Source organism: Diceros bicornis, chromosome 18 (genome assembly GCF_020826845.1).
Source record: "Diceros bicornis minor isolate mBicDic1 chromosome 18, mDicBic1.mat.cur, whole genome shotgun sequence".
NCBI classification, from domain to species: domain Eukaryota; kingdom Metazoa; phylum Chordata; class Mammalia; order Perissodactyla; family Rhinocerotidae; genus Diceros; species Diceros bicornis.
This window is the reverse complement of record NC_080757.1, coordinates 41,894,362-41,921,489: the sequence shown is the minus strand read 5'-3', so window position 1 is coordinate 41,921,489 and position 27,128 is coordinate 41,894,362. Positions and strand designations below refer to the sequence as shown.

Below are 27,128 nucleotides of genomic sequence, written 5' to 3'. Positions count from 1 at the left end.
CTACTTCTTACAAGCATAGAGTGGCTCTATCTTGGAGAGCTGGCTTCAACTATTTCTACGTGGTTTCACAGCCACTGTAAGAGAGAGGGATACGAGGAGGCAGAGGGAGCTTGTGCAACATATGAGGAAAACTGTGGCTGCAAAGACTGGCCTCTGATGGCATCAGCAGTCACCCGGAGTATAAACCTTGACACGTTTCTAGACATGAGCAAAATAGGGATCCTGGTAGGCAGACGAGAACTCAGGTTACGGCCTGTGCTGCTTTTCTGGAACAAACAAACACACACTATTTAATTTGATTTGATGTTTTGGGTGAACGCCAGCAAAACGAGAGAAGAATTCAAGAAAGAGGACAACACAGGATGTAAGAAACAGCAAAACTGAGTAAGGACCATAGGTAAAGATATTGCAATGTTACAGCTGTGTCATGTGAGAACGAACACTGAAGTCCCTGATGAGCTGAAGGCATGTGTCGTATCTTCCAAGGAGAAAAGGGAAAGACAATTAGAAACTTCTAAAACAAACCAAAAAGATGCACTGTTCAAGAAGGTCATGGTCTGAAAACAAAGCAAGCCGTAATTTTGAAATGAATTTGAGAACTGACGAAGCAGAAGGAGCAGTATTTTCTGTACCACGGAGGACAAGCCTCTTTTAGTCAGGTAATTTGGGGTGGGGGTGGGGGAACAGTGGGACTGGCGGATGCTCTGATTTCCTGTACAGTCATTTTGGATTTACAGAAGTTGCTAACCACAATGGTTTCCCCGTGATGTGCTTTGTTGTTTCTTTTTCCTTTGACTGCCTTTTACAGGAGAGTTTTATAGGGTATTTTTAGACGTATTCAAATTATTTACCAATTGCTACAGCCTGAGCACTGATCATTTTCAACAAACATTTACTGACTGCCTACCATATGCCAGGCACTATTTTAGGTGCTTGGAATACATCTGTGAACAAAACAACAATTCCTGCCCTAGTAGAGTTTATATTTCGGTGATTCAGGCACAGAATAAACAATAAATAAAATCAATAAGTGAACACAAAAGAAAAAAGGTAGATGGGAAGGGAAGGAGGATTGGGAACGCAGAGGGTAGGAGGGGAGAGGAATGAGGTAGGGTAGGTTGAAATTTTAAATAGGGTGATCATGGAAGGCCTTACTGAGGAGAAGAGAATTGAGCAAGACTTGTTGGAGGTGAGGGCATCAGGCAAGCAGGGATGCGCAGAGCACGGGGGCAGAGGGAGCAGCTGGTGCCAAGCCCTAAGGCTGCAGTGCACCTGGCCTGCTCGGAAGGCCAGGAGCCAGAATGGCTGGAGTGAGATAGTGGCTTAGAGAGGTAAGGGGCCTCGTGGACCCCTGGGAAGAGTACAGCTCTTACTCTGAGTGACAACCCACTCACTGAAGCATTTTAAGCACATGGGCCAGAGTCTGACTTTCATTTTAAAATAATCACTACGACTGCTCTGTTGAGTCTAATGCTGTAATCCAGGTGAGAGAAGCTGATGTCTTGAATCCAGGTGAGAAGTGGTGAGTCTGGATATACTTGAAGGTATAGCCATAGGGACTTCCTCACTGATTGGATACGGGAGTGAGGGAGAGGGAGGAGTGAAGGACCACCCCTGGGCTTCAAGGGTGGCGTCAGTCAGGGAGGGGCTGGGGCGGAGGCGCTGGCCCTGGGAGCCCCTTGCTAGGCCCTTCATTGCTGTGGCGGTGTTGGGAGGATCCTGGGGGAGGCGCCAGGACAGCCGGGGCACTTAGGGAGCTCTGCGAAGGCTGCGTGTCTCTTCCAGTGCAGGCTGGATATTGTACTTATGGCTCAGTTTTTCTTGGAGAATGAACCTAAAAGTAGGCTTTGATCTTAAACTTTAAAAAAAATTTTTTTTTGTGAGGAAGATCAGCCCTGAGCTAACATCTGATGCCAATCCTCCTCTTTTTGCTGAGGAAGACTGGCCCTGGGCTAACATCCATGCCCATCTTCATCCACTTTATATGGGATGCCGCCACAGCATGGCCTGACAAGCGTTGCCTCGGTGCGCGCCCGGGATCTGAACCCTGGCCGCCAGCAGCAGAGCGTGCGCACTTAACCGCTACGCCACAGGGCCGGCCCCTAAACTTTTTTTTTAATTAAAAAAAATAGACTTTTGATTATCCAGTTAGCATCAGAGAGATCTTCTGATTTTTTTTTTTTTGTGAGGAAGATCGGCCCTGAGCTAACATCTGCCAATCCTCCTCTTTTTGCTGAGGAAGACTGGCCCTGGGCTAACATCCGTGCCCATCTTCCTCCACTTTATATGGGACGCCGCCACAGCATGGCTTAGACAGGCGGTGCATCCATGCGTGCCCAGGATCCGAACCGGTGAACCCCGGGCCGCTGCAGCAGGAGCGCACACACCTAACCACTTGCGCCACCAGGCCAGCCCCAAGATCTTCTGATTTTTATGAGATAGTTGACTAAGTTTAACTACCTGGAAACAAATGTTTCTCATTAAGAAACATTAGTTAATAAAAAAAAAAGAAGTATAGTACATGAAAAAGAAAACAAAATTAGGGAAAGCCTGAGACCTTGGGATCCCACAGTTTTTATTTTGCCATTTTGATTGTAAGGATGTTTTAACTCAGGAGACATTTTCTCATAAATACATACTTTTAAATCAGAATTATACCAACATTGATGACTTTTCATTACAACTCTACAAATTGGGGATTAAAAAAAAAAGCAGGGTCAGCCCTGGTGACCTAGTGGTTAAGTTCAGTGCTCTCTGCTTCTGTGGCCTGGGTTTGGTTCCCGGGCACGGACCTACACCACTTGGCTGTCAGTGGCCATGCTGTGGCAGTGGCTCACATACAAAAAGAGGAAGATTGGCAACAGATGCTAGCTCAGGGCTAATCTTCATCAGCAAAAAAAAAAAAGCACAGTGCCCCAACCAACTCTTAATATTTCTCACTTTTTTTTTAACCTTTAGAGAAATCTCTGCTGTCTGTGAAGTATTTTTCTGAAGTTCAGTAGCTCTTTCAGTTTCCTGTTGACTTATTTTTGGTACATCCAATTCTTATTTCAAAATGTTAGCAGGAGTTATTTCTGGGTAATGAGATTGGAGTGATTTTTATTTTCACCTTTACACTTTTCAGGAGTTTCCAACACTTCTTAGGGAAATGATCTTCTCTGTAATTCCTTTGTGTGATACTTTTCTAACCAGAGAAAGCAAGAACTATAATTTTTCCAAATTAACTTAAAATATCCTTCAAGAACAAATGTCAGCCTCCCAGATGTCAACTCAGCAAAATAATGACAAAAACAGAATGTTCCTTGAAACGCTCTCAGTTATGATTTTATTCCAGTAGAAGTCATTGTCTTAGAAGGATGTCTGGCTGTCAGGAGGCTGCCTTGAACAATGCACGTGGAAAGAATGCTGGCTCTGGTCAGTGTGTGTGTATGTGCGTGTGCGTGTGTTCTGGAGGGTTGTGTTTCCTGCTGTTTATGGAAGGACAGGTTGGTGACCTGGAGTAAGGAGACCAACCCAACAGATACCACTGTCAACAAAGGGACGCCATAACGGTGGTTGGCAAGGCATATGCGGAATACAAAAGAGGGAAATACAATTACATTGCAGATGAGAGATTAAAACTTTAAGCAAAAATACGGTATTGTAGATAAGGTAAATTAAAAGACTTATATTGGAAAAAATAAAAATGTAAAGTTCAATGAGAAAAATTATTGTGAACTCATGACCTTTAACTGAAATATGTTTTTCTGGTTCTGACCCCGGACTGCAGCCCATTAACGGCAGCGCTTCTGCCAATACCCTCTTACTAAAGGAAACTGAAACTTCTTGGAGGATGATTCTGTATCTTGGGGCAAAGAAAATTTAGAATGGACCTAGAAAATAAAGATTTCAGGCAGGTGGTGGTAAAAAGATAAGGAAGCTACGGACCAAATTGCAACAATTTTAACATTAAAAAGGAAAAAATAACTACGATGAACTGAGATAAGATGTGTGTGAAAGACCTCAAAACAAAAAAAAGTTGATATATGATTTATTAAAAGGGCATATATACCAGAATATGTCCATTTTAATTAACAGAGGAGCGTCGATAAATATGGATTTTTAAAAATTAAATAAATAGGGCCGGCCCTGTGGCTTAGCGGTTAAGTGCGTGCGCTCCGCTGCTGGCGGCCCCGGTTGGGATCCCGGGCACGCACCGCCGCGCCGCTTCTCCGGCCATGCTGAGGCCGAGTCCCACATACAGCAACTAGAAGGATGTGCAGCTATGACCTACAACTATCTACTGGGGCTTTGGGGGAAAAATAAATAAATAAATTTAAAAAAATTAAATAAATAGATTTATACTTTTTTACTATGTAATCAGGAAAGTGTGAATATGAGAAATTAATATGAGGGCTGGCCCTGTGGCTTAGCGGTTAAGTGCACACGCTCCGCTACTGGCCGCCCAGGTTCGGATCCCCGGCAGACACGGACGCACCACTTCTCTGGCCGTGCTGAGGCCACGTCCCACATACAGCAACTAGAAGGATGTGCAGCTATGACATACAAGTATCTACTGGGGTTTTGGGGTAAAAAAAGGAGGAGGATTGGCAATAGATGTTAGCTCAGAGCCGGTCTTCCTCAGCAAAAAGAGGAGGATTAGCACAGATGTTAGCTCAGGGCTGATCTTCCTCACACAAAAAAAAAGAAATTAATATGAGACAAATAGTTCTGGAAAAAGGTAGAAATTGTACCAAGAACAGGAAAGACTGATCAAGACTGATGGCCACACATAATAAACAGAAAGTATGTGTGTGTGACGGGGTCTTACAGTTGACCAATCCCAAAGTTTTCCAAGATGAAGAAGTACCCAAATAGTCTAAAGAGGAGAGATGAAACCTCCAGAGCTCACTGTTAATCATAATGAGATATGATAAGGCATACGTACATTTTTAATAATTGTAACGGACCCGGTCAATACTGCTTATGTGAATAAGACAGTGAGATATGGCTAAGCAAAATTGTAGAATGTACTATTTTGGTGAGAGTCATCAGGTTCTAAGGGATGAATTTTAAAAATGGTATTGATGTATCAAGTCAAGTTTAAATAGAAAATGGGAGCTTGAGTTGGAAAGTAGGACCAGGTCCATATCCTGGTCCAAAATCCAGTGGTTTACAATGCAGAGTCCGAACCTCGGCTGGTCAGAGATATTATTCTTTTTTCTCTTTGTTCTGAAGATTACTGTAATCCTGCGAAGATATAGGAACAAACATTGCTGTGAACCTAGGAGAGTGTCAAATAACCCTGGAAAGGGAAGCCAGGAAAGTAAGAAAAATATGTATAGTGATGATGAAGATGAAAATTGACAACCACAGTGTTAGTACTTACATAACCACTTAAATATAACTGTATAATAATGAGTTCTGTTATCACTGTGGTGTTTTGTGTATGTTTTCTCTGCTGTTATGATGGTCGAAGGTCATCATAAGGTGACAGGGTACTGGAGAGTCTCAGGGCCTGAGGCAATGTGGTTGGTCATTGTTGTTTAAGCCACCAGTAGATCTGTGACTGCCAATAAAAAGCAAAAGTCCCACACTGAAAACCCATGGGGTTGAAGCAGGATTCGGTTCACACTCTCTCTCTTACCCTAGAACCTTTGACGGTCAATGTCTATCTTGAAAAACAGCAATAAGTCTTAGTCATGACTTCCTAGTGATCAGCTGCTGAGAGAGTTTGCTCCCCGCCTACTGAGGAGTAACCTCTTCTGAGAAGCGGTCAATGTTTCTATAGAAGCCTGCCCTGTCTTTTGGGTTTTCAACCTCTCTCTAATTTTGAGTTGGGAGTGCCTAAGAATGCCTTTTTGTCGAGGCATTTGTGGAAGTCTAAGCTATTTGAATCTATGATTTGTTAGTTGGCTTTCCAACTCCGCAGCAAATAGTTGTGTATTTTTCATTTCTTATTCAACAAAGACTTACTGAGGCCTCCCTCTGTGTTAGGCCCTGAAGTCGTGTACAACGTTGATCGAAGCAGGCATGGAGCTGCCCTCATGGGGCTTGGAATCTAGTGGGGAAGACAGACATGACTCAAAGAATTACAAACTGACACTTGCTGGAGAGGAAGAGCAAAGGGGGAGCTATGCATAGGCTTAGCAAAGGCTCTTGATCTAGGCTGGGGGTAGGTGGCCAAGGAGGTTTCCTTGAGGAAGGAAGTGATATCGAATGGAGAGGAATTTACTATGTGAAGAGGGGGAAGAGTATTCTGAGAAGAGGACTACGCAAAGGCCCAGAGGAGGCTGGAGTGTGGCACATTGGAGGAACTAGGCTGTAGTACATGGAACGAGGTGTAGGTGGCAAGGTAGAGGAAGCCCAGATCAAGTTGGCTCTTGGGGTCATATAAAGAATGTTTTTTCTTTTTCAATAAGAACTTTGTTTAGATATAATTCACATCCCATAAATTCATCCATTTAAAGTGTACAATTCATTTGTTGTTAGTATATCAACAGATTAAATAATCACTACAATCAATTTTAGAACGTTTTCGTCACCCCCAACAGAAACCCTATACCTTTTAGCAGTTATCGCCAATTCTCCCTATTTGGGTTCTGGATCAGATTTAAATGTGTATGTGTGGGAGTGTTTCCCCATACATCCAACAAGCAATTTTCAGGACACAAGCTGGGTGTCCTACAGTTCAACTCAATTCTGACACCATCTACCTGGAGATAGCATTAGATTCCACAGATTAAGAGTTTAGTCCTAAATTAAAAAAAATAAATAAATAAAGGGCCGGCCCCATGGCTTAGCGGTTAAGTGCGCGAGCTCCGCTGCTGGCGGCCCAGGTTCAGATCCCGGGTGCGCACTGACGCACCGCTTCTCCAGCCATGCTGAGGCCACGTCCCGCATACAGCGACTGGAAGGATGTGCAACTATGACATACAACTATCTACTGGGGCTTTGGGGGAAAATAAATGAATAAATAAAATTAAAAAAAAAAAAAAGAGTTTAGTCCTACAAGACTCCCTCCTGACTTTAGATGCCAGTCACAAGCCCAGAATGTCACCTGTGCTTCTGATGGACTGGCTATAGATCCATAGATTGGAGGTTCCAATGACCCCTTCCTTGGGTTCAATTAATTTGCTAGAGCAGCTCACAGAACTCAGGAAACATTTTGCTTACTAGATTACTGGTTTATTATAAAAGGATATAACTTAGGAACAGCCAGACGGAGAGATGCGCAGGGCAAGGTTTGGGGAAGGGGTGCAGGCTTCCATGCCCTCTCCAGGCATGCCACTCTCCCCAAATGTCCACGTGTTCACCAACCAGGAAGCTCTCCGAACTCTGAATTCCGTCCTTTTGGGTCTTTGTGGAGGCTTCATTACTTAGGCATGACTGATTAAATCACTGGCCATTAGCTACTGATTCAACCTCCGGTCAGGGGGATGGGACTGAAAGTTCCACCTCTCTAATCACACAGTTGGTTCCCCTGGCAACCAGCCCCCAACCTTAGGTGCTTTCCAAAAGTCACCTCATTAACATAAAGTCAGGTGTGTTTCAAAGGGATTTGTTAGGAATATCAACACATCTTTATCACTCTTATCACTTAGAAATTCCAAGGGTCTTAGAAGCTCTGTGCCAGAAACTGGGGACAAAGATCATATATCTTTCTTATTATGGCATTCAGGTTGATGTGTTTTGAGTTTGAGGCACCTGTGAGAAATCCAAGTAGAGAGGTTAAATAGTTGAATGTACAGCTCTAGAAAACAGCGGAGATTGGTCTGGATGGGGGATGTTAATTTGATAGTCATTGGGAGAAAGGCAGAGGCCCCTGCAGGAAACAGATGACATGCTCCAGTTGGATAACTTGAGGAGAGTTTAAGAAAGGTTTGTTTATAAAAGTGGGGGTAAAGTTGAAGGAAATCAATAAAAAAGAGCACAGCATCTTGGGGCCAGCAAACGAGGAGTCATTACCTCTCTGGCCTGAAGACTTCCTGGAAGCCAGAGAGAGAGAGAAAGGGAGAGAGATCTGTGTGGAGAGGGTGGCCTGACACTAGCTGTGGACTTCGGCAAAGGACACTGGGAAAGTTCAGTGACCCCTCAGGAATAGATACCGTGGCCTCACTCTCTCCAGCTGGTCTCTTGCTTATGCCTCCCATCTGCAAAGCCCAAATGGAAGCCCTGGGAAAGGGAGCCTGATGCAGTCTGTCCAGGGCTGCCTCCAGAGCACAGAGCAGGGAGCAGAAGTGTTGAGGGAGTGTCTCAAGGGGCAAACAAGATGTACGGCTCAGACCGTCATGTAACCTTGGATAGGATGGGAGGAAGAAAGAGGCCTGAGACAGAGCCTTGAGGCCTCGAGACATTGAAAGCTGAGGTGAAGGAGGATGAGCAAGCTGGCAAAGGAGGCAGAGGAGGAGTGGCTAGAAGGAGTAGAAACACCGAGAATATCCTAGAAGCCAAGTTAAGGCCAAGACTCCATTGTCAGTTTCTACAGAAATAATTACTCACACACAGAGGCATAATTTTCTTGCTTTTATCTATTTTGTCTTCTGGAACCAGAAGCAGGGAAAATGGAACTGCCTTTTGGGTCCCTCCCTTGACCACAACCGACCCCATCTAAGGCAAGAATCCCCGCTCTCTCACAAGTGCTAGCGCCCTCATGGGACCCACAAAGGGTCCTCCTGTAAGAAACCCCCCATGGTGTTACCTGATGCCTCTGAACGCTGGGTCTGGACAGAAGCAGACTGCCTGGGTCTGAATTCTGGCTAGCTGCTGGACCTTGGGGTAAATTACTTAACTTCTCAGTTTACCCATCTGGAAAATGGGAATGGTACTTGTGAGGGCTGACTCAGGCATCCCAGGTGAAGTACCTGGGACATAGTAGTTGCTCAAAAGTGCGAGCTATTTTAATTCTGCAAATACCTGGGATATAGTAGATGCTCAATAAATACTTGTTAAATGAATAAATTATTCTAGTTGAAAAATTATTAAATTAAAAGATGGACTTTGCTTACCTAAGTCGTAATTATACGAGATTTTATGAACAAATAATTAAAAACTTTTAGGGTTTTAAAATTTCCATTATGGTAATAAAATAAAGATATTAACTTTAATAGTAATCTACGTCTTATGTTAATTGAATAATCAACTTGTTGGTTTTCAGAGAAGGAAAGAATTGCGTAGATTGGTACCAAGACACTCAGGGCACTGAGAGGAAACAGGCTCAGCTGTGTCAGGAGTCAAAGGTCTTCTGGAAGTTTCCTCAGCAGGGATTGGGCACAGCTAGGCATGTGGACGGGATTAGGCAGGGCAGGGGATCTCCAGTGAGCAAGGAAAGATCATTTAAGCCGGAGTGCAAGGTATTAAAACAAAAAATATTTATTTGTTTTTCTTAAACTGAGGTTCTTTTGGATTAAAAAAAGGAATGCATATTGCCATGGTTAGGTAAGAGAATGTCCTTGTTCTTAGGAGATATATGAAGTATTTAGAAGTAAAGGAGTTATAATGTTTGTAAATTACCCTTTAAGAATATGTATATATGTATAGTGAGAGAGAGTGATAAAGCATATATGGCAAAATGTGAATAGTTGGTGATTTAGATGAAGGGTATTTAGAAGTTCATTGCACTTTATTTTTTATTTGAAATTTTTTTTCAAAATAAAGAGTAGGAAAAAAAAAGGTAACACATGCTTATTACAGAACAATCAAGAAAAAATAGAAACACGGAAAGAAGAAAAAAATACTTATGATACCACCACCTAAAGATAGTCATTGCTGACATTGGGTATATTTCCTTTCAGTCTTTCATAGGCATTTTAAAACCATATTTGGTATTATTATATATATGCACAATTACACATACAATTTAAGTTTAAATAAGGCATGTTTGAATAATATTGCTTCAATTCAGATGAGCAGTCAGGAAACAGAAATAATTTTAAACATGCAGAAGTTTTTAAAAGAACCTAAAATTGGGTATTCTAGTGTATCATTTAGCCACGTACAAACCATTTTTCTATTGCAGCACCTGAGGCGGTATGGTGCAGTGGTCAGAGCACAGGCATGGTGGTTAATTACTTGGGTTTGAATCTGACTCAGACATTTACTAGCTCTGTGACCTTGGGGAAGTTTCTTAGTTTTCTGATTCTGCTTCCTCTTCTGTAAAGTGGCAATGATAATGGTTGTTGGGGGGAGGAAATGAGTTATACGTACAAAACCCCTAGAAAAGTGACAGGCACACAGTAAGTACTTAGTGCATGTTGACCATCACCATCATCATCATCATCACTATTATTAGATCAAGGAACCAGATGGTGAGGATGACTCAGTGGGTTATTTTTGTTTTGTTTGGTTTTGGTTTTGATTCTTAAGCCAAGGAGACCAAGGTCCTCAAGCATTCACAATTCTTAGAAGTCATCTACAGATGGTGGATGATCTGAATCTCAAAGGCACAGGACCAGTTTATTTCTCTCTCTGCTGGTGCCATCACCCCAAAGGCAGCGATGATAAAAGAGCACGTCCTTTCTTTTTATTTTCCACCTCTCTTCCCACCCTTCTTACCGAGTCTTCCCGATCACTTGTCACTTGCCACCTTTAAATTCTCCCTGAAACCATGTAGCCTCACATATCGTCAGCTGACATTATTTCACAGAACCTTGGGTGTCATTTCTATTCTGCCTGGGATACAGATATGTCACACAGCACTTGTGGGCAGCATTTTATTAAGGTAGCCTAAGAGAGCTCGTCTCTGGCTACAGAAAAAGTGCTTCTGTCTTTATTTTTGTTTTGAAATTTTGTACTCCCTTCCCCGCTGAAGATTATGGAAGAATAAGAGAAGATGAAAGTTAATCTTATTGTATATCGTGGGAAACTCAGTTAAACATTTAAACTTTTCAAACCTTTGACCCAGTAATACCAATTTTGGGAAAATACCCCAAGGAAATAACCCAAAAGGGAAAAATGTAATTTGTGCAAAGATGTTTATGTGTGGCTATTTATAAAAGTGAAGAATTGGAAATAATCCAAGCGCCAAATAAGGGAACGGCTCAGCAAATCATGGTATAGTGACGTAAGGAAACACCAGTGAACGATTTTAAAGGAGAGGCAAGTAGCCTCTGCTGGCTCTAGGGAATGTGTAGATTAAATTATTTTAAGTGACAAAAAACACCAATTGGAAAGTTTACAACTATGTAAAATGTGTGTTGCACAAAAAAGTTTGGAAGTGAATTTTGGGGAAAGGAAAATGTAGTTTAGAGTTGAGTTTGATACCTGTTCTGTAAAGTTCCTTGTGAATTACAATATCTATTGCAGTTCATTCCAGGGTCTGACCATTTTGAGCCTAAAACAGCTATTTGAGCATGTAAAGTAGACAGTTATAATATAAATCAACCACTGGGTTTTTGCAGTAACAAGTCTCCATAGTTATGTGCCAAGGCATGGGAAAATGTGATCTCCAGCATCAAAATTCTTTGCTCTAGAGTCTAGAGGCACCAAGGAAGGACCCGACAGCTGCAGAAAAGACAAGCTGGGTATTATAACCTGTTTGGAATCAGTTCACTGTCTCCTGGCAGATCAGTCCTCAGACCTTGGGAACCAATAACCAGCTGAGGGCCAGGGACCTATTTTCTAAATGGGGAAAGAGGAGGAAATTAGATTTCAGAAGCCAGAATAAATCAAAGATGCCAAAGAAACATTTACAAAAAAGTTACACCGACTCTTTAATTACTGTAACAGAATCAGGCCTACAGCAGACTTGCATTTCTTTTTTTAAAGACTAGGAACACAAGAGTTCAGAATAGGAAACTGGACAGTCAGATTAAGAAATTTAAGAGGACATTAGGTCAAGGAACTATAAAAAACAGGAAAGACATGGATAGATATTTGTGGCAAGTTCAGGGGTATATAGAGTATTTCTTAAATAATATTTCTTGGCTATAAATTAATATTTAACAACTAGAAAGTAAGGAAACATGTTCACTGGAATTAACTATTGTTAAAGTTTACACATCATTTAAAATCAGTCTTTCTAGTGAATTCTGACCTTAACATCATCATCAGAAGGCTATTTGGCCTGGGATTGTTTTTTTTCCTTTCTCAGCCTTAACTTGGGCAGTAAGACACCATCAAATTTGGATATTTTTTCATCAGCAACTAACAGAAATTAAAACAGGAGTTTGTACCAACAGTATTGGACACTGAGTTTTGTAGCAATGAGACATCAAAGAAGTATCTCATCTCTTCTGCCTTCTTGGAAGAAGTCAAGTCCAAACACAGTGGGATGAAGCACCAGAGCTATGTAGTGTGTCTTAACTACGTTCTTTGTTTGTTCATCTAAGAATGTGTTTTGTTTTACTCATTCCTCTCCCTGGTGATTTAACAACAATGTTAAGCACAGCCAGAGCCTTTGTTGGGGAGGGCAGTTTGTCGACCAAGCTCTTATAATAGGTGGCTCCCTGCCAGACCCCGCCCCTCTTACCCTAACTCTTTGGCTAAAACTCGCAATCTGTCCACACATTTTATCCTGTGTTTAATGATGTCCACATCTGCGGATACCTAGTAACACGTTCAGCCTCAGGGTCCCCACAAAAGGCTTGGAGCCAAGAGTGGTTTTACTACATGAACCCAGATGCAATGACTCCAGTTACTTTAACAAGTTGACCTCATTGGAGGGAAAAATTGTAGAATTTAGAGCATAAATCTCCCACTTTAGACAGAACTGAAGAGGGACGGCTGGCATACCTGAATGACCCACTTGCACAGCAGTCCTCTGATGCTGAATTGAAAACATTTACTGGAGGAAAGTTCGTTCAGGTAAACTGTGATTGAGTCTCTTCTTCTCTTTAGTTTATTACAGGGCTTCTCAATCCTGACACTGTTAACATTTTGGGTAGGAGAATTCTTTGCTGTGGGGGCTGTGCATTGTAGGATGGTTAGCAGCCTGCCTGGCCTCTACCCACTAGGTACCAGTAGCATCCCCTACAGTTACGACAACTAAAAATGTCTCCAGACATCGCCAAGTGTCACCTGGGAGGCAAAATTGTCCCCGGTTGGGAACCATTGGTTTATTAGATAATTTGTGTGGAAATAATGGTATTTGGGCAATAGTGTGAGATTCCTCCCTATCTATGCAGAGAATGGAACTTCTCAACTTCATCTTCTCTCCTCTCGACTTCCCAGCAGGCTGAGCCCAAAATCAAATTTGAAGAAGAAACTGTTTCCATTCCCAACTCTTCCCAACCCCCACCAAGCTCTACTCTAACACTTTCGTATTCTTCCTCAAATTCATTTCCCTCAATTAATCTTCCTCAAGGATTGAGTACTGTAGGCATGCCAAAACAAAACCTGTAAGTGATTGGAAATCTTGAACTCTTTCAGGTGAAAGAGCCCAAAGTGGGCAGAATCATCCCCAGGTCTTTTACTTTTCTTGAAATAGGTTGAGTTCAGTCACCCCCCCAACTTGAGGAATGAACTCACCAGTCTGACAGTCATTATGTTTGAGGTCATTTGCCCTTTGGAAATTCTTAAAGCCTATCATGTAGTTGTGCAGAGCATTGTAGGTAGAAAATGAGAGAGAGCGTAGTTCTGGAGATAACAGTTTGGCAGCCACTGGAACTAGTGAGCCTGCTGACAAAGCTTGGAGAGCCAGACCAAAGATTGGGGCTGCTGCATCAACTTTTCCTGAATCAACTCTGATACCTGTCAGGAGCAAGGCCCTCACCCAAGGATCCCAAAGCAAAGGAGGAGGCTTTGGCGCAGAGTGTCCATGGTCCTTTCACTGCAGTCTGTAGGGAAAGATGATGCCGAAGTCATTGTATGGGGGAAAAATGGACTGGTAAGGAGGGCGTTGGGAGTCTAAAGACCTGACCAAAATAAAGAAAATTGGTTTATGCCCCTTGGGCTATGAAATCAATTAAGCCAAATTACATCTCGCAAAAAGCTCACTTGAGGTCATTCCTAGGGTGGATCAAGTAGGATCAGTGGCAGCATTGCCAATGGGCTGGGATTGAAGGAGAAGATGAGAATGAAAGACGGAGGTGAAAAGATGAAGTTCTGATAGCATGCCTCAGCCAAGGAGTCCAAAACACTTCCCAATGGAGGAGAAGGAATTCGATTTTCATTCTCTTTGCCTCTGCAGAGAAAAGAATGCAGCTAATAAAGACTTGGAATCCCCAATTCTGTGATGGAGTGGAATGAGAGGAGGCCTACCAGTCTTCAGATGTTGGAGTTGAGTTGAACTGAAGGCGAATACAGTGGAATGCGCAGAGCAGAAGTGGAAAGCGAGAAGACAGCGTAAAGGGAAGTATTGAAAATTTGCTGCCTGGAAAACTACCCTCATGTTAAAAAACAAAAACCCCCACATAAACACCAAGTTGTTTCTTGTTGTACTTACACTTCTGCCCTGGAAAGATTTATGAAAGCAAAAAAGGAGAGGAGACCATGACATAATTAAGAACAGGCTGCCTTGAGCACAGTTATTCTAGCTGTGGCTTTAATTTAGTTAACAAACCCTGGTTCTGGTTCAAATAAGCTGGCTCTGCCATTTACTTATGTCTTTAATTTCTGTTGCAACAGCTGCATGTTGATACAGCCGTCCAGGGTGAATGCAGGAGACAGGCAAAGGAGAGACTGCTCTCTGCTAAGAACCAGGAGAGCTGGGGCAGTTCATTTATGTGACTTGGAAGAGCTGTTTTACCTCTCGCCTTAATTTCTGTATCCATGAAATGAAAAATTTTTGAATAGAATTAATAGCAACTTTTTAAAAAAAAATAAGGGCCAATTCAGGAAAAATTAAAGTATTTATAGACTTTTTTCTTTTTATTAAGAATCAGCAACCCAGAGGCTGCTTTTCAATCTTTCACTCTGAGATTAACTTTGGGCTTTGGGTTGCCCGTCGCCAGACCAGACAATCGCTAGTTTCTCTTCCACATTAATTAGGTTCTTGGTTCTCTGATCGAGGTGACTTTTGTTGACCTGCTTCTTCATACCATTTCTAGTCATTTCTTTCCTTAACAACATCGTCAGAAGGCTATCTCAAGAGGCTCTTGAAAAACTCTTGGATACAAATGATATTGTCCTATTTTGTTTACACATACAGGCCTTAACGGCATCTTCCTAGTTCAGCAATTACTACAGAGTGAAATCAATAAATATTAATAATTCAGCAGATAAAGTAATGGTTTTCAGAAAACAAGTCAGCAAATTTTGACAGGTTGCAACCAATCAATTGATTAGGGCTGGAACTTCAAATATCTAGACATGTCTTCACATGAAATGCTCTCAGAGGGTATGCTGGAACAATAAGCCATTGCCAACGAAAGGAGGAGGAGCCCCCTGCCATTTCATCACGTAAAATCTGATCATTTGATCAATCTGGCTTTAAACTCTTCCAAAGCAAAGAATTAGACAAAGTTTTGAAGTAGGGTGTAACCCCAGGAAATCAAACAATGTGGCAAAACCAAAAACACTATAAAACTTTTCCTTACTAAGACTTTGGGCAAACAGTCTGGCAGTTCCTTAAAGGTTAAACATAGATTTACCATATGACCTAGGAATTCCACCCCTAGGTATCTACCCAAGAGAAATGAAATCATACGTTCCACATAAAAACTTGTACACAAACGTTCATAGCAGTGATATTCGTAAGAGCCAAAAAGTGGAAACAACCCAAGTATCCATCAACTAATGAAGGGGTAAACGAAATTTAGTATATCCATACAATGGAATATTATTTGGCCATAAAAGGAAATGAAGTACTAATACATGTTACAACACGGGTGAACCTCAAAACATCATGGTAAGTGAAAGAAGCCAGACACAAAAGGTCACGTATTGTGTGATTCCATTCATATGAAATGTCCAGAATAGGCGAATATATGACACAGAAAGTAGATAAGTGTTTGCCTAGGGCTGGGTGGGTTGGCGTGAAATGGAGGTGACTTCTACTGGGTATGCAGTTTCTTTATGGAGTGACAAAAATGTTCTAAAATGGATTTATAGTGATGGTTGTACAATTCTCTGAATATGCTAAAAACTATTGAATTGTGTACTTTAAATAGGTGAATTGTATGGTAAATGAATTATATCTCAATAAAGTTGTTATAAATTTTGTTAAAAAACAAAAACCCTAAGCCTTTAGTCTATCTGTGGTGTAGCAGCATTGGCCCAGGCAGCAGAAGTTGCACTTTCTTAACAGGTCTGTTTTCCTAGGACAATAATACAATTGTATGGTGTGTGTGTGTGCGTGTATCATCCCCAAGCCTACCTCCTCAAAACTCACAGACTGCTAGAACAATCTATCAAATTATGCTGTAACATGACATGGACCTTCGTTTAAAACTGTCATTGGTCACTTAAACTTACTTTCATCCTGAGGATTCACAAGTCATTTGTAAAGCAAACATCCCCCTGTAACTTGGGAGCAGATTAGTGATCAAAATGTGCTAATACATTGGCTATATTATGAATTGATCATGGGCTGACACCTTGTACGCTCAGCTTTACCCATCACAAATTCTAAGCCTTCAGGGCTGTCCATTTCTAGACTTTGCCGTCCCAATGAAGGGTAGCAATCCTGTATTTGCGGAGTCTCTGATCTAAACAATCTTCCACAGTGTCTCTTTATTTTCTACCTCTGTACATAGATCTATACCAAAAGTTCCTTGTGGTAATTCTACCTTCTCTCTCTATCTCGACTGTAGAAATAGTAAGTTAATTACTGTCTGACCCATATAGTCGGAGCACGACTTTTAAACTCTTTCTAGAAAGAAGGAAAAGAAAGAGCTAATGTTGTTTTAGACACTGCTGTTAAACTAACGTGGTTATGCCTATTCTAATAGTTATTTTATGAAATTACCTTTGAAATATGGTATCTTCATACTTAGAAACTAGTACTAGCTTACTGAGAGGATCACTCTAAGTTTTGTAATGTCCTTTGGCCACAAGAAATCAAATTCCCCCTGGTCTGAATTAAGAGTCACATCTGGTATCCGAAGGATGGTTTGAAGCAGCTGCCAGTCTTACTGGTACACCCGTGGGGTACAGGTGTGAGGGGGGTACAGGGTGGAGCATGGACTCTGGAGTCAGATTGCCTGGTTCTTAAACTGGCTTCACCATTCTAGCCAAGATACCTAACCCCGCTGTGCCTATTCATGCGTAATGTGAGAACAAATTATAATGCCCACCTCACAGAGATGTTGGGAGAATTGAGTTAATTGTATAAATAAATGAAATACAAAGAACACAGCCTAACATATAGTAGGCACTCAGTAAATTTTATCTGTCCTTATCAACCTCACCAAATGCCGGGGGTAGGGTCACTATTTACTTTCTGCCGGAATCTTATTTCAAGGAACCTGGACTTGGTCCCTGAGGGCACATAAATCATCAAGGGTGGGGGCCATGCCTAAGCAGTGGGGTATAAGTCAGACAGAACAAGACCATTTCCCTACTCCCTTGGTGAGACCATTAGAGTCTCTGAAGGGCCTGGTGTCCCCCTGAAGAAATCCACTTCCCCTAAATATACGCATTCCAATGTTCTGAGTGAGTGGATCTCACACTCAGCAGATCCAGGGTTACGCTGTTGAGTCAAGGCCTGTGGAGGTGGGACCCTGCACCCAGGGTGGAATAAATCATTCAGTGGAGAAACCTGCAATAGCTCCCTTGAGCATTCTGTGGTGCTATGACTTGTGCTGTTCAGACTTTCTTTAACTATAACCCAAAACCTTGCTGACACTGGGTTACTGGATTCCAGAGTCTGCCCAGTCTTGTTCTGCTGCTACGATGTACATTCCCTGATTGCTTAGTTTGGTAATGACCCTGCCTGTCTGTCCTCAAGTTGCAGTTTGATCCCATAGACCAACTCATGCTGACCAGTGGTGCAGTAACTTAAATGCTCAGTCTTGGCCAACTCGGGATCCTTCTGGTTCTGTGCAGATATTGTGCTTATGTTGACGTGCTCAACTCTACCTGTGTCCCTGTGGACACTTTATAAAGTTTCCCCACCCCTACTGGGACTCCTGGCCAACCCAAAATAAAGCACTTTCCTTCTCCAAAGGGAAAACGTAGGTACACAGAAACTAAATTATTTGTTTAGGGAAATAGGGAAGGAGCTAGAAATTTAGCTGAGCCAGAATTAGAACCTTCAGATCACATTGCTTCTAAAATATAGTAATCAACAAGACTTCATTCTTAAATAAAATGTTGTTTTAATAAAATAATGCACATATATATTTTTCTTTTCAAAGATGTTATGACCAGGATGGTTGGTGTGAATAACAATATATGGTGAACTATATAATTAGTAGCAAAAAAAAAGGACTCTCAAATAAATAGGCTTCAACTTTTTTTTTTTTAGGACATATTCTGCAAATCAGCTGAGACTGAGACAGGCGAGGAGGAGTTGGCTTTTCCTCCAAGAATGTGCTCTTGGTTGCCTTGAGATAGAGAAAGGAGTCATATTTACCCTCCAGGAATCAAAAGTAACATTGGAGTGACCTTCTGGAGAGAGGAATCCTTGCCTCTCCTTACCCTCTCCTTGTCTTTTTGCCCAAGATTTCAGAGCTTAACTGAAACAAACAAAAGCACCACCAGAGTCAACTTTAGGCATCTGAGGTTCCAGCAGGGCAGGTGTGGAGTCAGTGGAAAATTCTGGGGAAAGCAGAGCTGGGCTAATAAGGAGGAAGATCTAATGTGATAAGGGGAAGCTGACTATGCCCGAAGGTAGTGACCTAGTACAAATCTAGGCCACTGCAGCCATTAAGAAAGCCTAGTAAACACAATGATCATGGATATATAATGGAAAAGTACAAGAGGTAGAATTACCCCACTAAAAACCTATTAATTATACTTTAAGTTGGTCCACCACTATTGAGAGTCCCTTAGCTAAAGATTCAAATATAATCAAAGCAATTTAGATATTGTTTGACATCATTTGCTTGATATGCAAGATGCTAAAAAAAATCCTCCTTAATCCATCGTTCTTTCCCTATCAAATCCACTGCTCCTTTCTCCTTTTCTGGGTAAGGATGAGCACTGGTAGAAAATTCTTAGTTGGGATCCCCAGCCTGGGATTGGAGCTGGCCCTATTTGGAAGTCTTGCTTTTGTATATCTGACAGAACAACAAGTAAGTCTTCAGGGAAAAATCCAGAACAACCCAACTTCTAACAGACAAGGCTTCCTCAAATAGCCTTATTAGCTTTTCAAGAAGCATCACTCAATGCAATTAGATTTGCAAAGGAGGAAGGAGATCAGATGAGCTGACTCAAGCACCTCTGGCCTCAAAATGGGCTGGCGGAAGACCTTAGCTGCCCTCAGTCCTTGGCACAGTCATTGACTGTAAATACTGAAGACTCCACATCCCTTACAAAGACTTCTTGTGCGGCTGGCCCATCACCCGGGCGAGGCAGTAGGGGATGAGACTGACAGATGCCAGGGGCACTGCCGCACTCTTGCAGAAGGACAGGACATAGAAGATCAACTCGATTTTGGATGGGGGTTTCAAAGAGTCAAAGAGGTGCAGGAGGACGAGGGAGGCCACGATGCAGCTGAGGCGGAATGGAAACCACTTGCTAAACTTGCACTTGCAGCTCTCTCTGTACATACTGGAGTTGAGAGCCAGTCCCAGGCCAAAGAGGGTCCCCATGTTCTTGAAGAGACTGGCGAAAGGCGTGGTGTCAATGTGAACCCATTCTGGCTGCTCACACCGTCTCTTGGCTTTCTCTAGAGTCCACAGGAGGTCTACACCCAGCCCCTTTAGCAGCAGGTAAAATCCAATGGCAAAACTGAACAGGAAGAAGGTAATGAGAAAGTATTTCTTGAGACTGGCATTGTAGATGCTCTGAATGTGGCGGAAAGTTTCAGCAACAGCAATGCCTAAGCAGAAGAAAGAAGGACTGTAAGAAATAAGGAAGACTCTGGAGCTTCAGCTAGAGGTGGGTTTGGTGCGATGGGTCACATGTCATCTGTCCTGCCACTGTGGAATTAAGTCACAGACTCTAGATTAGAGGGTCACCTTGTTTATTCCCATATGTGACTCCAGCCTGTCCTCAGCCACAGATACTTTCAGATGGAAGAGTCATGTCACATACCTCCTCCCACCACATACATGTCTCCTGTCAGGAGGTCCTCATGTCTCTACTTGAATACCCTCAAGGGTGGGGAGCTCACTCCCACTCGGGCAGCCCATTTCATTTTTGAATGGATTTGATTATTCCTGTGCTGAGCCGAAATCTCTCCCCCTCTAATGTCATCTACTGGTCTCAGTTCTTTCCATAGGAGTTAAGCTGTAAATCGAGAGCCTCTTTAATACATTTGAAAATAGTTATCCTCTTCTCTAACCTAAACGTTCCCAGGTCTTTCACGTATCATAGCTTCCAGGCTTTTCCCCAAACGTGGGATCCAGTCCTAAATGCTGTGTTAGTTTGTGCTTACCATGAAAGCATTATCTCCCTTGTTCTCAACACTCTTCTTGGAATTTTACCATGCGTCTTCTGCTCTTACAGAGCTCCAGGGGAAAAAATTCTATGATTTCTCTAAGGTCTTATATTTCAGTGCCTCTCACAAAGTCAAGAAATTCTTTCTTACACTTAACCTAAGTGTTTTCTGCACCTTATTAACTGGATCTAACAAAACACAAGTATTCGAAACTCTGAACCTATGAAAAAGACCAACTGTGGTATCTATTAGGTTTGCAGATAAATTTAAATAAAGAATTTTCCTAGGATGCTGTGTTAATTTGTTACACCTGGTAGATTCCCTTACACCCAAACTAGGGGCCACTTCCAATTGAAGATCAGTAAGAAACAAAGATTACGAAAAGCTCGGAGATTTCAAGCTAATTCAACTGCGTAAGTTAATTTCGCAAATTTTCTGGAACACAATTGTGTAGACCTGGGCACTCCTATAGAAATTAATCATTTCAAATCACCCAACCTTGACTTTCAACCCACTGAAATGGTAACACCATCGATTATGCTCAGAACATGGCTTGAATACTGGGGTTTTGTCCTGATAAGGGAGAAATGGGATAGGGAGGGGGAGGGAGGGACGGAGGGAGCCAGAGCAGCTGATACCTGACAAAACTCCAGCAACAACCTGATGGGGAAAATGAGCAGCAAGGTAGATTCTTGACAGACAGACGTTCAGCTGCACGGCCCAGAATCCCAACCACAAAATGACGTTCAAGCACCTGCAACAGAAGTAGCAGCCATAACAGAATCCAGACACAGATCCTTCAGCAAACAGAACAGCCCCCGCAGGAATACTGGAGACTGGCAAACTCAGATGCTGTCAGTGGAATATCCGTAAATTGAAATCCAAAAGCTCAAAGCTCAAAAGCTCAAAGATGCCTGTGGCACATGGTAAACCCTTGCATATGTGAATTTTAACCTCCCTATTTTATGTTTGGTAATTAAGGATTTACACAGTGGCTGCATACCCAGAATTTCCTGTAGTAGGAATGTCTTATGTTTCTCTGTTTATTTTAACTAGGACGGGGTGACTCTATAATTGGTAGAGAAATGGGTTTTTATTTAAAGCCTGCTGTGACCTCACTACCTGATCTCAGGTAGTGACCTTCACTACCTGAAGCCCCTTTACTGTGGTAGGCCTTGTTTCCTTATCTGTAAAATTAGGGGTTGCGCTCATGGGTCCCTTCCAGCCCTAACATTCTGTGACTCTAATGTTCACCCTCAGCAGAAATGCCACAACTCTGATCAGTACTAACCCAAGGTGGGGGATGGGCTAGGGGAATGTGAGGAAGAGCAGGTGGTGGGTCAGCTACAGAGAGAGCCACCTCCTGCCCTCCACCACCCACACCCAAGTGCTGAGTTCTTACCGAAATCTGTAGGTCGGCTTTTTCTTTCCCCGAAAGATAGAGAGAGTGGATGTGACCATCACATAGTATACACCTGCTGTACCCATGGCATGGCCGGAGGGACTCCCTAAAAGGCAGAAAAGAGATGAATGAACGGACTAAAGGTGAAAAGTCTCCAAGTGGGAGACAGCTAGGGCTGTCATTTATCCATCCATTCGTCTATCCACCCATCCACCCACCCATCCATCCACCCATCCCTCCATCCATCCTGCCACCCATCCACCCATCCATTTATCCATTTAGTCATTTATTTAACAAATATCTATAGAGCTCCTACTACATGCCCAGCACTGTGCTGGGCCCTGGGAGTACAGTGGTGAGCAAAATCAGAGAAGTGTGATTCTTGTGGTTATAGATGGTCTAGAGATTACACAAACAATCAGCATGCTGGTTGTATAATTGCAAACCGATCTGTTCTCCATTCTCTCTCTTCCACACTCACCTTGCTCACTCTGCTCAGCCACGCTGGCCTCATTGCTCTCCTTTAAACATGCAGGAGATCTCAGGGTCTTTGCATTGTTAATCTTTCTGGCCAGAAAATTCTTCCTACAGAAATTTACTGGCTAATTCTCTTGCCTCCTTCAAGTTTTTGCTCAAATCTCACCTGCTCAGTGAGCCCTACGCTGACCACTTGATTTAATACTGCACCAGTTCCCCTTCCTGATCCCTCTACTCTGGGAGATAGAGGGTCCTAAGATGCACCATCCAGATCCCCTTCTGGACTGAGGGACTGATTTTCCTAGCTGTTGAGAGTGTGGTCACAGACGGTCCTCAGCTCTCAGCTTTCTCCAGGCATCGTGCTGAGCTGAAGAGAGCCACCTTGATCAGGGTTACCTTCTCCCCGGGGATGGCCTGCACCCAGTTACTGGTCTATATTGGGATATAAGGGCTTGGTCCCCTTGACCCAACTCAGGGCAACTCTGAAGGGCTATCCCCAGCTTCAGAGCTCCCTGTGGGGTCCACTGAGACTGAATCACAACTGGGCTTCTCCTTCTGCCCAGTCAGCTTCTGTCCCTTCCCTCCATAACTGTTGCTCCCGAGTAAGTTGCATGCTAATCTCCATCCGAGTCTGCTTTCCAGGGAATGCCATAAGTAAAGCCTTTCCTTTTCTCTTCTCTTATTTTCTCCCCCTCCTCCTTGTTCTTCTGAATTATCATCTTCTAATATCCTATATATTTTACTTTTGTATCATGATTTCTATATTTTGGACACACGCACCTCCCCTATTCAAATTTCAGCTCTACGAGGACAGGGATCTTTGTTTGTTTTATTCACGGAGGTATTCCAAGTACTTGGAACAGTGTCTGGCACAGAGTAGGTGCTCAATAAATAACATCCAAATGAATGACTGTGCTCTGAAGTGAACAAAGGGTTTGTGAGAACAAATAACTAAGGGCTATGCCCGGTTTGGGAGTCAGGATAGGGTCCCGGAGGAAGAAATGCGAGCACCGACACCTAAGGGTGAACGAAGGGGTTGGATAATCCTATTATCTACTGAAAATGAAATCTATCATTTGACTGAATAATACCTATCTGGCTGTAACTAGTAAAATACAGGCAGGGTGTGGGATCAGACGGTCAGCTCAGGAGGGCACATCTACTAGGCCAGGCCTCTGGGAAGGGGCTCAGGCCCCTACTGCTTTCCCTTCTATGGACGAGGGGCCATAGCACAGTTACTCTCAGGAGCCCTTTGCCCGTGAGGGTGCTCTTGCCTCTCTGGACTAGCAATTTAGGTTCTGGAAACAGTAGGCAGATTTCCAAAGTAGCGGTAATATGCTATTCAGGAAGGCCTTCTTGAAGTGAATTAAAATGGAGTTGTACCAAATTGAAGACCAGGACAAAAGCTCAGAGTGGCTCTCCTTGTGTCGCTCAAAGACAGCTTCATCCACAACGAATTTTAATAGGTGTCCACGATGAGCAAGCCCCCCCCCCCGCTTCTGTCTCTGCAGGGGCTGGGACTCTCACCTGGTCCGGTCTCACAGGTGACCGGAAACTGCTTGATCAGTGGCGCGGAGGTGTTGCTGTAGTAGTCGGTGTCCAGGACCCACCAGTACGGGCGCTGTCCAAAGAGAATCCTGTAGAAAAGCAGAACCCGTGTCTGGAGTTACTGAAGGAACACTTTTGCTTGAAGCCCTCACCTTCAAGAGGAGAGAGTAGCTTGAGGAGAAGATCCATGTGATCCTAAACAGAAAACTGGTAGCACTGGCTTCCTCCAAGAAGGGGAACTGGGTGGCTGGGGAGAGGCGGGGGAAGGACTTTTTACGTCTTTTTATGTCTCCTTATAAAGGAGACCTTTATAAAATTTCTGAATTTTGAACTATTTGAATTTCTTATTTATTCAAGCATAAATAAGTAAACCCAAGACCCTAAAGTCCATATTAATGGCAGCTATGTGACTCTTTTGTAGACCCCAAGAAGAATTTGTCCTGGAAGGATGCATACGGAACTACAGCTTGCAACTTGGACTCGCACATCCTACCAGGTGCCTCTTCTCTTTCTTCCGGCTCCAGGGAATCTTGCATTTCCTCTGACACCAGAGAATGCGTCCCAGCCCCAAGGACAAGCCCCCCCGCCTCGAAGACATGGCCACCGCGTTGCCATCAGAATCGCTCTCTGTAAGGACACACATATCTTCAGGTGCTTGTATCCTCTCTGCTTTGAAACAGGATAGCTCAGACAAACCGCTTTCTCTTTAAAAGTACTAGATATGTTGTTGTTGTTGTTGTTGTTGTTGTTTTTTGTGAGGAAGATCAGCCCTGAGCTAACACCTGTTGCCAATCCTCCTCTTTTTTGCTGAGTAAGATTGGCCCTGAGCTAACATCCGTGCCCATCTTCCGCCACTTTATGCAGGACGCCTGCCACAGCATGTCTTGATGAGTGGTGAGTAGGTCCACACCCGGAACCCGAGGCCTGTGAACCTGTGAACCCGGGGCCGCCAGAAGCGGAGCACGTGAGCTTAACCACTATGCCACCAGGCCGGCCCCCTAGACATGTTTTTCATTGTGGAAACAGGTGTTGAGGTTGAGATGCCTCCTTATCCCTGTGGTGGTGGAATAGTGATATCTCACCAACATCAGGGACAGCCACTAACTCTGACCTCTACCAACTCAGAGAAAATCCATGGTTCATTAATTGAGATCAGCTCTTTGGAATAACCCTTTATTTTTAATTTTTTTAGAGTCATGCTGTTGAATAGGGGGCATTACAGACAAAACTTAGATTTTTCAACCGAAGTTTCAGAATCTCATCAATATGCTTTGGGCTTCTGAGCCCAATAGCAATTTTTTTCTACCCTAAAGAAATTTTATTGTTTATGGCCAAAGAATATCAGAGCTGAAAAAGATCTTAAGAATCGCTTCTATGGGGCCGGCCCTGTGGCTTAGCAGTTAAGTGCACGTGCTCCGCTGCTGGCGGCCCGGGTTCAGATCCTGGGCGTGCACAGACGCACCGCTTGTCAGGCCATGCTGTGGCAGTGTCCCACATAAAGTGGATGAAGATGGGCACGGATGTTAGCCCAGGGCCAGTCTTCCTCAGCAAAAAGAGGAGGATTGGCATGGATGTTAGCTCAGGGCTGATCTTCCTCACACACACACAAAAAAGAATCGCTTCTATATGAGAAGATGGGTGTTAGTTGAACCTTTCGTAGTAATAATTCACAGTATATATCATGCTGTACGCCTTAAACATATACAGTGATGTATGTCAATTATTTCTCAATAAAACTGGAAAAAAAAAGAATTGCCTGACAGTAGACATAGATGGTTTTATGGATGGTAAAGTTCTTAGAGGGGCAGCTGGTCCAACCTCTTCACTTTCTAGTCGAGGAAATAGAGGCCGAACCAGTAATGTGCTAGAGTGAGTTGGTACTGGCTAATAATTGTAAAATATTCAGGATTTTTGCAAGCTGGACTCATCGGTAGCTTAAAAGTGGCCATAATGGGAATACGTACATGGTAGAAACTGGCAAACACTAAAACCAGGGCTTTTTTCCCCCCTGAGAGTCAGTTTATCAGCACTGGATATAACAGAGCTCTTAACAGCCTTGCCTCTGAAGCCAGCCTGCCTGAGCTTAAATCCTGCCTTTGACATTTACTACCTATGTTGGTCTAGCGCTTAACTCAGGGCCTCAGTCTCTTCACCTGTAATATAGTGGTACCTACCCCACAGAAAAGCACTTAGCACATGGCCTGACATATACTAAATCTTCAATAAATGTTAACTACGATTATTATTAAGGTCCCAGAGATAAGCTAAGTTCACAGATTATAAAACAGAAACTCAGAGAGTTCCTGTGACTTGCTCAGGACATAACAGCTGTGGCTGAATAAGGCTGGAGCCCACTTCTCTGGATTATTTCTCATTATTCCACACAACTGGTTTTTAAATTATCATTGTGTTTCCTTTTTTCATACATCATCTTTCTTTTATACATCTACCTTCATGTTACCTATTCTGCTTCAAAGTCGTAAAACTGGGCCAGCCCCATGTCTTAATGGTTAAGTGTGCGCGCTCCGCTACTGGTGGCCCGGGTTCGGATCCCGGTCGCACCGACACACCGCTTCTCCAGCCATGCTGAGGCGGCGTCCCACATACAGCAACTAGAAGGATGTGCAACTATGACATACAACTATCTACTGGGGCTTTGAGGGAAAAAAAAAAAAAAAGGAGGAGGATTGGCAATAGAGGTTAGCTCAGAGCCGGTCTCCCTCAGCAAAAAAAGCGGAGGATTAGCATGGATGTTAGCTCAGGGCTGATCTTCCTCACACACACACAAAAAAGTCATAAAACTATGTTTCTTTGCGTATAGTCTGTAATTCAGACTTTTCACTGTCCACTTGCCTTCCATCCATATGAAATAGCTTTTCCTGTATTTTCAACTCACTGACAGCGTTTTCTCTGTCTTCCCTCTTTACGTTGATGATCCAAAGTCAGGAGGAGAGTAACCTGTGGCTTCCTGAATAGTACAGAGAAGGCAACTTCTGATGGACAGACATTTCCAGAGAGAATGCCAGCCTCTTCCCTTGCCGACCTCCTCTGTCTGGCTCTTACTCACCACTTAAAGACAAGGTTGAGCCAGTCTCCAATCACAGCTACCCAGAGGAGTTTGATGCCCACAGCTTCTCGAAGATGGAACCAGATGGGGAAGAGGACATAGAAGGCATTCCTGAGGTCAGCGATCACGGACACCAAGACGAACCAATCCTGGGAGTCCTGGTAATTCACCTGGAGGTAGCGTGTTGACTGGATCCCAAAGTCATGGAGAACGTTCATTCCTTCCTCCAT

At 43.2% G+C, this 27,128-nt stretch overlaps 1 protein-coding gene across 2 annotated transcripts; it reads right to left on the bottom strand.

Annotated features, from left to right (window-relative positions):
• Positions 1 to 19,331: 19,331 nt before the first annotated feature.
• On the bottom strand, positions 19,332 to 27,128 carry G6PC1 (glucose-6-phosphatase catalytic subunit 1). Of its 2 annotated transcripts, none has more exons than XM_058561086.1 (5): positions 26,899 to 27,128; positions 23,811 to 23,920; positions 21,807 to 21,912; positions 21,043 to 21,158; positions 19,332 to 19,843 (listed from the first exon to the last, which is right to left on the bottom strand). In XM_058561086.1, the coding sequence occupies exons 1-5, from the start codon at positions 27,126 to 27,128 to the stop codon at positions 19,332 to 19,334; spliced, it is 1,074 nt and encodes a 357-aa protein (XP_058417069.1). The 2 variants fall into 2 exon arrangements, with proteins under 2 accessions (XP_058417069.1, XP_058417070.1); XM_058561087.1 differs by having other exon boundaries at positions 19,828 to 19,843; positions 21,807 to 21,829; positions 23,805 to 23,920.